The sequence below is a fragment of the Phytophthora cinnamomi genome, assembly GCF_018691715.1.
Source record: "Phytophthora cinnamomi strain GKB4 chromosome Unknown Contig92, whole genome shotgun sequence".
NCBI classification, from domain to species: domain Eukaryota; phylum Oomycota; class Peronosporomycetes; order Peronosporales; family Peronosporaceae; genus Phytophthora; species Phytophthora cinnamomi.
Genome location: NW_027151025.1, coordinates 658,558 through 669,859, shown reverse-complemented (window position 1 = coordinate 669,859; position 11,302 = coordinate 658,558). Strand labels below are relative to the sequence as shown.

The 11,302-nt window shown below is 51.8% G+C and overlaps 2 protein-coding genes across 2 annotated transcripts; one reads left to right on the top strand and one right to left on the bottom strand.

Annotated features, from left to right (window-relative positions):
- Window positions 1–2,279: 2,279 nt before the first annotated feature.
- On the bottom strand, window positions 2,280–3,113 carry IUM83_02835 (Phox homologous domain; the record flags this gene model as incomplete). The annotated part of the gene is made up of 1 exon (XM_067926786.1): window positions 2,280–3,113. One exon carries the CDS (start codon window positions 3,111–3,113, stop codon window positions 2,280–2,282), a length of 834 nt encoding a protein of 277 aa, XP_067784156.1.
- A 7,523-nt stretch (window positions 3,114–10,636) lies between these two features.
- Window positions 10,637–10,951, top strand: IUM83_02834 (uncharacterized protein; the record flags this gene model as incomplete). The annotated part of the gene is made up of 1 exon (XM_067926785.1): window positions 10,637–10,951. The coding sequence occupies one exon, from the start codon at window positions 10,637–10,639 to the stop codon at window positions 10,949–10,951; it is 315 nt and encodes a 104-aa protein (XP_067784046.1).
- Window positions 10,952–11,302: the final 351 nt, after the last annotated feature.

Below are 11,302 nucleotides of genomic sequence, written 5' to 3'. Positions count from 1 at the left end.
CTGTGCTCCGTTCTGTAATATGGACCTTGGACAATTTCAAATATGAAGGCGATAGTATCTTTTGGGCGGGTAAAGTGCGGTCGCTTACTCCGTACTACGTGGTAGTACACAGTAGGACTCAAGGCGACCTGCTCCACAATTGATATCAGTTGCTGGGCGGCGATTGTTTTTAAACTTCACGTTGTAGACCACGTACACGGCGGACAGGCGATACGATTAAATGATAAACTGCGTTCAATACGGGCGCACCTGTACTCTTCCCGAGTGCTCAAACAATTACTACGTGTTTGGAGGGGCCACCAACTGCAGGACACCATCGACCCAGTACAAGACCTCGTGATCTCTACTAACTACGGCTGTCATGTGGAATTGATGCTTCGTTGAGTTGAATGGATATCAACTACAGCCTACGTGTATCAGTATTTGGATCGCTTTGACCTATTGAAGATACAGTGTGCGTATTTCGAGCTCTACGACTGGGGTGCCAACGAGCGCAGGACAGCGAACATCCGATATGGCTCGTCGTGAAGCAATCATAATGAAGCTTGCTCGCGCAATGAGGTGAGATTTGAGCCGTCCTGTACGAGAAGGTATTCTACACGATCACCTCTGGGTGCGGCGCACTACAGTGCTGGAAAGATGGAATACATTTATGCTTGAGCTCGTTTTCGGTGACGAACATGTGGAGAGCAAAAGTGCTAGCGGTTGAGTTGCAGACCTTCCTGTAGAAGCTGAAAGTATAAGGCTGTTGTGAAGTTTGAGATGACGGAGTTGCACTAAATTCCAGACGAGTTGCACGCTTGTCCTCGGTTCCAGTAGTGCTCGAGTGGTTTCCGTTCTTCATTGCGGAAAGCTAGTTAATTAACGCGTTATGCTCTACTGTAGTAGTTGTGGTAGTTTTACGCGCGCAATTCGAGTAGTGCATATTACGATAAGGTCTTCGGTACCGACAGTTTCGTGGGCATTTCATGCATCACCGTTGATGCATTTTTGCATTTTCGCTTGGTAAATAACCAACTAATTGAAGCAGCGCTCCGTCGCCTATGGATGGTATGGCTCCAACACACGACCAGCAAGACCCGCGTGCGCCTCTACAACTGCTACGTGCTGCCCGTCCTCCTGTGCAATTGCGGTGCCTGGGCGCCCACGGCTTCGGAGCTCCTTAGCCTCGAGAGCTTTCACCGCCGCCAGTTCCGCAGCATTCTCAACATCAGGTACCCAGACGTGTCCCTAACTCCACTCTCTACGAGCTCTGTGCAGAACGACCCTTGCGCTATCGGATCAAGGCAGCGCACTGGAGCTTATTCGGCCGCATCTTACGCCGCCCTGGCATCCCTCCTTACACCCACTTGGCCGCAAACTTCGCCCCCAAGCTCGACAGGCACATGGCGTGGCCGCCCACGCACCACCCTGCTGACTGCACTTGACGCTACGCAACACCTTGAAGGTCTACGATGGATCGACCAAGTTGGTTATGAAATGAGCGTTGCCAGTTACATATGCGTGTGCTAGGCTCAAATTTGCTATAGCGTGGTGTCCGCATGTGTCGAGTCTGTGGCAGCCGTGTCATTTGAATCAGGAATGATTTTCATCGCTCAGCGAGTCGCCAGGGTTCTCTTTCTCTTGAACTTCACTGCTGAATCAGCACTGCTAATGCCTTTGACTGGAAATAAGAAATGCCTCTTCAGAATCTATTAATCTTAATCCGCGCAGTGCGACTGGCGCAATGCATTACAGCGCAAGTTGCAGCGCAAGCTGCTGCTTTCAGGTGTAAATGGACGCATAAGTGCTTGAAAATGTGACCGGCATGACATGTGCATGTGCGTTGCGGCCGCTCTCCATGCGAGACGAGTCGGGGAGGATGCGCCCGCCAGCTTCCGGTGTGTGGTTGAACGCAGCGACTTGCGTGGGCTCCCTAGAGATGGGGAAGAAAGATCGTCTGGCGTCGGCAGTCTGGCGTTTCCCCTCTTCGTTGCATGTCCGATGTGCACGACAAAAGCCGAGCTGAGGTCGGCGACCTCGGAGGTCACCGGCGGCTGCAACGCTGGCCATAGCGGTGAGCACGGAGCTGTCGCTGGTAGGCGGCAGCAGACTGCATTTGCGTGAAATTTGTGGGGGTGATAATTTCTTTAGCGTTAGATAGCGAAACTTTTTTTACAAATAAATCAGAGGCAGTGCCGTGCTCTGCCGATCGAAGTGGTGGAGGGACGGCGGCCCTTGTGCCTGGTTCCGTTGCTCGCGCTGCGGGCCGCCCCGTCCTACGTGCTCGTTTCCTCCCTTCAGCGGCGAGGGAAGCTCTCGATGAGGCGCAGCGGGTGGGTGCGCGTGGGCGCGTCCTCGACCTGGCGGTGGATGAAGGCGTCCTCGGGCGGCGCGGCGCACTCGTCGAACACGTCGGCGAAGCTGGGGTCCCACCAGTCCTCGGCGAACAGGTTGCGCATCGAGTCGCCCGTGGGCGAGCTCTTCTTCTCGGCCGACACGAGGTCCAGCTCGCGCACGTGGAAGCTGGTCACGGACGAGCTGCGTCTCGTGAGGCGGCGCAGCTGGCGTCTGGGCGCGGCGGGCGCGGTGGCACCCGCCGCCCCTCGGTCCTCGTTCACCATCAAGAACTCCCGGATGAGGTCCAGCGGCAGGCACCTGGCGCAGTCGTTGGCGTCGCTCTCGGGCGCGTCCTCCTCCTCGTCGTCGTCCTCGTCTCCCAGCAAGCCTTGCGTCGTCTCCAGCAGGAAGCGCACGTAGCTGTCCAGCTCCTCCATCCGCGTGGCGTCCAGGCGCTTCTTGGAGAAGCCCAGGTTGGACTGCAGGACGTGCCGCTCCGGGAAGCGCACGCGGTCATAGAAGCTCTCGAGCTCCTCGCAGGCGGCGCAGCTCGGGTGGCGCCCGCTGCCGCTGCCGCTGAACTGGCGCTGCAGCGCGTCGTGCAGCGCGCGGAACTCCGAGTAGCGCTTGGCCACGTACCAGTCGGCGGCGCCGCTGCGGCTCACGCGCAGCACGTAGAGCGTGGGGCGGCGGCGCGACTGGTTCTCGCGCCCGTACGAGACGATCCGCGCCGACACGGGGCGCAGCGAGCGCATCTGGAAGGCGCCGGCCTTCTCGGCTCCGGCGGGCGTCATGGCAGTGGCTGCGGTGGTGATGGTGGTGATGGTGGTGGCTAGAGGCGCTTGTGCAACAGAGCGACTCTTGCAAAGTGAGCAAGTTGAGGCCGCACAAGCGCTGGCCGACTCGGACTCCGAGTCGGAGGCGAGCCGGATCATACCGATGCACGCATCATCATGATGCACGAAGAAAGGGCGACTAGCTGAAACATCCCGCCGCGATCATTTGCCGAAAAACCGCTAGCGGAAAGCATAGGGCTTTGTGCGTGCAACGCGAATACATACGGTCATAGTTACGGTGCTTCGCATCGGGAAGCATGCGGGGAGTGAATCTACACTATCTCGAAGAGGTGTTGGTGGTTGACCCTCTGCTTCAAGCAGCCTCCTGCTCAGCAGCACAGCCTCCTGCTGTGCTGCACGCCCGAGCCCTGCAGCGAAATCTGCGGCATTCGTAATCGGCTGCGACCGTTTCTCAAGGGGTAGGTACAGACATCCCTAATGTGTTGGACTCCAACTTGGAGTGGTGCTGAGAGATTACAAAATTCGCACAGCTTGCACGCACATAGACGCAAATGCACTGAAAGTTAGTTAAGTGCACCATTGACGTTCTTCGCGCAAAGTGCCACTTGCCCCTGTAGATCTCCGCAGATCTCACCTACGTCAGTACACTATGGTAAGTGGCTGTGCAAATCTTGAGCAAGAGCGGCAGTTCCTGTTCGAGGAACATCAAGAAATGCAATGGCAAATTAGGGAGGAATTATCTTATTTAAATAAGTTAGTGGAAGTCCACTCACTCGTTTCCTGGACAGGCTCGTGTAAGAAGCACTCACTTTTGTAGGACTAGGTTAAAATATCAAGGCAATATTCTCAAAGAACAACTCGTCGCAGACATGGCATAATGAAGCTCCGCAGCGGTGAAGTTGTTGGCGCTCAGAAGGCCAACGACACGGTAGTTGGCACCACGAAGGTCAGCGGCACGGGGCGGAAGAAGGTCGGTAGCCCTAAACTGTACGCAACCACGACGTGTCCGAAGTGCCGGCGCAAGTTAAAGACGTCGCAGGGACTCAAGAACCATCTTGCAAAGAAGTTTAAGTGTGATCGTCGCTCCGTATTCGCTCGTACTGCTGCCCGGAAGGTATCTCGCCGCGTTGCGAGTAAAAGCTACTATGCGCGGAAGAAGCTTGGAATTCATTTGGGTGCGTGGCAATCCGAGTTTCCGAGCAAACGGGATATTGCTCGCTACCATGCTGCACTTTAATGGTTAGTTCAGTTAGAATATGCAAATTAGCTCAGCTAGAAAACGCAGACGTATCGGGAAATGAGAGCGGTGCAGGAGAGCAGGCTTTTTCGATCATTTCTCGTACAAATCAATGTGTTTAGGTAAAATGGGCATTGCGCAAGGTTTTCATTATCGAAAAATTGCTGTCCGGTAGGCGCTTGCACGTATATTTGGCGTTTGCTGAGCTACTGCCATGTACAATCCGCTAAAAGCCACACGAACTGGCAAAATCCTCGCGTCGTTGTTGAATAGCTGGTTGTGATTCAAGTTCGTCCTCACTACTGTATCGTCATTTTATTGTGAGCAACACCCTACAGAGAAGATTTCGAGTCAGTCGTATTCACGGGTGCAGCATCGTCAAGTAGCCCGAACGATCGTGCTGCGGTCAAATCGGCTGCATCTAGAACGAAGGGCACCGACCCGAAGTCAGGCTTCGTCTTGCTTTTGCCCATAGCTAAGAAGGAATTCTGTTGTGCTAGCCAGTGACTATTAATACTTCGTGAAGCCCTAAACTGCGCTCTAGTGTGAAATTTCACATCGCCAAATGGTGGTCACTGGTTAAGGAACAGAACTCCCGTCCAGGAAACAAGTGAGTGGACTTCCACTCACTTAAGATAATACCTCGCAAATTAGGCGGGAATACCTGTATACGACAAGATTACACCTTTTCCAGCCCTAATTCGTCAAGAGCAAACTCTTCCAGCAACAGCAAATCCAATATTGTACTACCGCATTCGTCGAAAAGCTGAGTAGTTCTCTGAAATTTGTTTCAGTCAGTCAGAGCTAAGAGGCGGTGCCAGCGGGTGTGCAATTTTGCCAAATCAAATACCCTTGAAAATCGCATATTAATTATGAACAGATTACCGTTTGGTTTTCCTGTTGGATATAATAATTTGCACAAAACCATAAATTACTTGGATGTTACCTGTGTCGTCCACCTCAGCTAAGTGCGAAATTTATTAGCCAATACTCCGTCTCAAAATTGATGTCCCATCCCACTCTTTTTTAGTCTCGAAGATGATGTCCTCAAACTGTATTTGATTTAACTATGGTGAGTAGTCTGCTCCCTGTAATGCTGCCACACAATTACGGCTGTTTTGGGGGGGAGCACTGAAGGCTCAGAGGCAGTCTTGCCTCCCGCTGAAGCTTCGCTTTGGCCATGTGAAGAGGCTTGAACGTGTTGCCTCCTGTATCCTGAATGCACAAGTCCATCGACCCCTGCAGGCTTAAGAACGCGGCATTAATTGTCGATGGCCGCAGCTCCCAGTACGCTGCTGTAACGGCATCAACGAGCTCATCAAAGTGAGCTCCCGCCTTCGCGGCATGCTCGAAACCTCCATTGAACTGGGAAAGCAGGAAAATGGGCGGAGTTGGACGCTTGGTTTGAGGAGGAAGGGCGACATCTGCGATCTGCCGCACTGTCCCAGCTCTTAAATCACCTCCGTGGCCATTCATTTCGTCACTCTGCTGTCAAAACTAATCGTGCTGAGTAAATAAGCACACTGTTCAAACCGTGAGAACGCGTCGCGTCGTATTAGCCAACCGCGCTGCAAAAGACGAAATATTGACAAAACGCGCATGTGTTCTACAACAATGGGACATCAATTTTGAGACGGAGTGGTAAGCTCGTATCCTTGAAATCTATTAGCCAATCGCATTAATCAGATGTTGCACGAAGGTTAACCCATGCGATGCCGCTCCAAGCAAGCTGATCGCGCAGTACCTGGAGTCGAACAAGGGCTCTAACTGCAGAGATGATTTTGCTCGTCAAATGGCGTGGAGCTAAGGATGGGGGTGACGGGTGATCCTGTCGTGGCCGCGGGTGCTACCGAGTCCAGCGACAGTTGGCCCACCCTCTCAGTAAAATAAAATAATTATTTTTCCAAGGTCTGGTACACCGTCCCGCTCCGCGCGGACTTCATTAAATGAAAGTAACACAATAATATATGTTTTCTGACACGTTCATTTTGATGATTGATTGAGCTGTCGAGTGCATGCTTTGTATTGTTTGTGTTGAAAAGAGACTCAAATTGGTTGCTCCAATGCGATGTATGCCTTGATTTGATTTGCTTGTTCAGCCGCCCACTTGATACCTACTTCACAATGCACGGGGGGTTGATCGTGCAGCTTTGGACACAGCAGAGCTTAAAGTTTTTGTGTACAGGATGATCGCTGAGAGAGTTGCAGCATTTGCTGGTGTTAATGTTTTTGTCGGAGTTGGCTGGGCCACAAGCATCCGCGTCTCATGGCCTCACAAACCTGGAACGCGGACCAGCTTGTTCTCCCATGTCCCGCGTGGCAGAGCTGGGCACGGCAGCCACGACAGCAAGGAGAACGACGATGGAGGGCAGAAATGTCATGGTTTGGCTCTTCAGATGACGGGGCGGGTTAGGCTGACTTGGAAATTTGAGAACTACATTCCATACTGTCCTCCTCTGTCCTAATTCCTCTGTGAGGTCCATTCTCCAACAGAGAACACGGGATACGATATTCACATTCGGTGGCCACTGGAAGCAACACTTTTATCGTTGAGGCTGTGAATGTTTTATTTGGTGAACTTAAAAGTAACGATGTCCAACGTAGGAAAGCTAAGGTGCGCAACATGAGTTTCAATCCGGGAGTGTCAGGGATACTATAGCTGTAGCTCTGTAAATGGATATTATGTTATATACATTCCACTAAATCGGAAAAAAATACAACCGTAACTGCAGGTACGGAGGAGAACTAGAGTGCACCTTGGGAGCAAACGGCATTATCAGCGGAAAATAAAATGAAAAATAAGAGAATGCATGCCATGGTCAAGTAAACACGAGTGCGTAAATTAAAACCCAGAGCCGTTTCGGGCGAAGCACGGCTTTGTTCGAGCTTGCCTGTAACCGCACTCACACCGCGTAGTCTACGAGAAATTAACAAAATTGAGGCAGGACGTAGCTTTGTTTCATCTGCTTCTTCAAATTTAGGCCTTCGTGCGTCGCACGGCTTTGTCGCTTTCAATGTCATTGGCAGAAAATCAGTAAAACAAAGTGGTTGCCACCTCATCCTCGATTGTGATTGGATAAATAACACGGAGGTCCAGCTCTCGGTCCCATCACATTATATTGTGCTTTGCAGCTCTTTTGGCAAATCGGACTCTGTGAAGTGCCTCCGCTCATCAGAGGGATAGGTATACAGCTACGAATTACTGATCAAACAACAGGTATTTAGTAGAAATTCGACCAATCAGATTACACTGCATCCACTGGTGTGAGGGGACTCTGGCAGTACCGACGGAGCTACCGCTGTAGGCGAATTTGTCTGATTGGCGCGCATTTTGACGACATTCGGGAAATTGCGATCAGAGGACTGGTGTAAGCGGACAGCAGAATTCATGACCTTTTCAACCGACATGCGATGGCGTGCTATAGTTCTTGTCTACGTATACAGCGTGGATTTGAGCACGGTGAGCATAGTATTAGGAATGTCGGTACGTAGCCTAGAACGTTGGTACAAACTTTTTAAGACTACCGGCAATGTTGCAAGCCATCAGCTACACAAGAACAAGACATCGCGATGGCCAGCAAACGGTGTAGTTTTGTCAAAAGCTACGTTAAAGCTAACCCTTGCTTTTACTTTGAAGAGCTGAGGCTCGAGCTTCGAGCAAATTTTAGCAGTCTACGCAACCTCTCCGACTCCACCATTTGCCGTGCATTGCTATAGTAGCTGGTCTATTCGCCGTCACCGCTGCAGCACATACTGCCCGCATGGGCGTGACTTTGCGGCGGGAGCTTCAGAGGTGTGCTAGGTATCGTCTTGCCCAGCTCCTGTTGTAGCTACTGCGTCCTGAAGGGTGTCACCGTATCGTTGTGGTGACCGATCTACTCGCCTTTGTCGCTGCAGCACCAGCGGCTCGCATACGCTCGTGTCCGTCAGCAGAGATGCCAAGGCATACTGCTAGATATCGTCGTTGTTGCAGCTCTCGGCCTCTCTGTCATCTGCAGACCACAGCACGCATACAGGTACCAAGCTTAAGCTGTGCACAGTAGCAAAAGAATACCCCCAAGTGCTCTAGCTGGTTTACCTGGTCTGCTCGTAGCCGCTTGGGCAGCGGCAGAACCGGTGACAACGGCTCGTGATATCCACCCGACGAGTAAGCCACTGCACTCTGAGTGGCTGGCAGTGGGCTGGTTGTCCTATCCCCGAGTGATTTGGTAGGGTCGCGAAGACAGATTAGAATACCCCAAGCGAGGCTTCGAGTTCGATGAAGAGGGTTAAAACGGAGCGCAAAATTACAGAAAAGCAAAATACTACAAAATTTCGAGGGAGGCTCAGCTTTTCGATGAACTTTGGGGGGGGTCCAACTTTTTGACGAATGCGGTAGGAAAGAGCAAGCTCAAAATCGGCACAATAGTCCTGATAACTTATCATTTCTCTTGAAGACACATATCCTATATCATAGAAGTAATATACTAGTTGAACTACAAGCAGAAGCGCCAAACACTCAGTTCGCTCCCAAAAAGTACAAGCAAGGTCACCTAGTTCGTCATTTGGCGCCATTGGAGCCCATGAGCAACGGGTGATGGGGCTGCGCTGCGCACCAAAACAGGACCAAGCGCTCTCAAGCTCTCAATTTCGCTTTTGCCGCCTTCACGACCGATCACCCGAAGATATTAGCAAGGAAGTACGAGCGCTACGACCTTGAGATCAAGCTTCGCGTCATTGAAGCCACACGCCGAGGTGATGTGTGGGAAGCAGTCACCGAGGAGATTGGAGCCAAGTACAACACCTCCAGGTACTGGGTGGGCTGCCACCCGTGGCTCACGAAGAATCGGTGCGCGCTCTCAAGAGTGGTGGCAAGAGGGGCAACAAGACAACTCCGGCGGCGCTCGATGTTTTGCTGGACAAGTTTCGTGGGGCCCCAGATTTCGCGCTGCGTCAGTTAGTGGACCTACCAAAGCAGGGGATTCGCATTTCGGTGGTGCCATAGACCGTAAAGCACCACGTCGACGGAGCCTGCTTCACGGTGCAGCAACACACAAGGAGCCTTAGTATATGAACACGATTGCCAGCAATCAAAAGCGCCGTGACTACCTGGTCCAGCTGCAGAAATGCCAGGCCATGGGGAAGCAATTTTGTATACGGACGAAACAAATTTCAACCTCTGGGCTACACGAACTCGTGGTCGCAGTCCACGCGGACGGCGTGCAGTGAAGAAGATGTTTGTCTGTTCTCGGTGGTACCAGCTCAGTGGTACACTCCTGTATTTGTCATGCTCGACACCAGTGGCGGACACGACGCGCGTTGTCGCTACCGGGCCGAAGAGATCTTCGATGAGGCTGAGTTCCTAAAGGCGAAGTTGCTACATCTGAGGCCATATTCGTCAATGATTAATCCGATCAAGAATGTATTCTCTACCTTCAAGAGCGCGGTGAAAGCGTGCATGACTGACCACCGCATGGACATCCTCGATGTTCCCGCGGGTGTGACGGCAGACAATCGTTCCTACAGGCGGCGACTCATCGCTACCTCCCTCAAGTGACCAACACGGGGAACTGTCAGGCGTATTGCCGCCACATGCCTCGCTTTCACACCGTAGCGAGCGACATCCAAAACATGCCGGTTGGAACCTGAATTTCCAATTTGCGGCGTGTGCCACAATATGTATTTTTCGCTTGAATTAGCTTTGACAGTTATTTATTTTCAAAGAACAAAATGAACTTGAGCTTGCTCTTTACGATATTGGCTTTGGTGTCACCGAGAGAGTTTCGCTCTTGATGGATTAGGCTAGAAAAGGTGTACATGTTCACGAGCGGGCCTTCACACGGTGACACTGAAAGTGGTTTGATGAATCAAACGGATGAAACCAAGAACCATTTTTATGTTTTTTGTGCAGTCTCATCGTTTTTTCGCCTATTTTGCAACTAACGTTCCAACCAAATCCTCGCTGACGATGATTACAGCACCCAATAATCATGATTGAGGAGTGGAACGTGACAAAACGGGCATTAGTCAGGTTTCTTCGATTCTTGGTTTGATGATTGTTAAATTCAGTGCCTCAAATGATGGTACGATTTCACACAGTTTGTATATTGTTACGAAGGGTACTATCTGTGTAAGCCCACACAACCCGTGTACTTTAGTTTAAATTTCAACAGGTTCCCATGGTTACTCTCCCCGGTACCACCGCCGGTGCCGACAATTCTTTCAATGACCACAGCTCTTTTTGCCTTCTAAAGCTCAAGACCCGCTTCTCCTTCATCGCCACTGGCTAACACCTGGACAGGTTATGAGCTCATCGCAAGCCTTGCTCGTGAACGCCCGTGACTTTCCTCGCGTGAACGGCACGAACTTCGTCATTTGGAAGACCCGCGTCACCGCTGCCCTTGACGGCAATACTTTCTTCGGCTTCGCCACTCAACCCGACTACGCTGAGGGCTGCGATATCGACCTCGGCCCGGACGAAAATCTTGACCCGGCCCTCGCCGAGCAACACGACGCGCCCAAGCCCGGCTCGCAACAAGATTCCTCATCGAGCGAGGCTTCTGATGTTCGGATGGTTCCACTGGAGTCGACGGCGGTGTGGACATGGAACAAGCGGTGATCCAGTCCTTCACTGCCCAAGAACAAACGGAGTTGGACCGAGCTGCGAAACCGACGGTCAACTGCCAAAAGCTGGCCTCCAGGAAGCTACGCCTCATGGAAACGAAAGCCAAGACGTTGTTGATCACGACCATCGACGACAAACACAAACTTATGGCCAAGACTACGGCGTATGAGATCTACCAGATGTGCTGTAGGAAGTACGAGAGTGCAGACGTACACAGTGACCCGTACTACCTCATGGTCTTGAAGTACGAAGAAGGAATCGGCCTCGCAATCTTCATCTTCGACTTGATGAGTGCCATGTTAGCTCAACGATCAGTTGCTCAGCGATGAGAAGAAATCGTTCTAC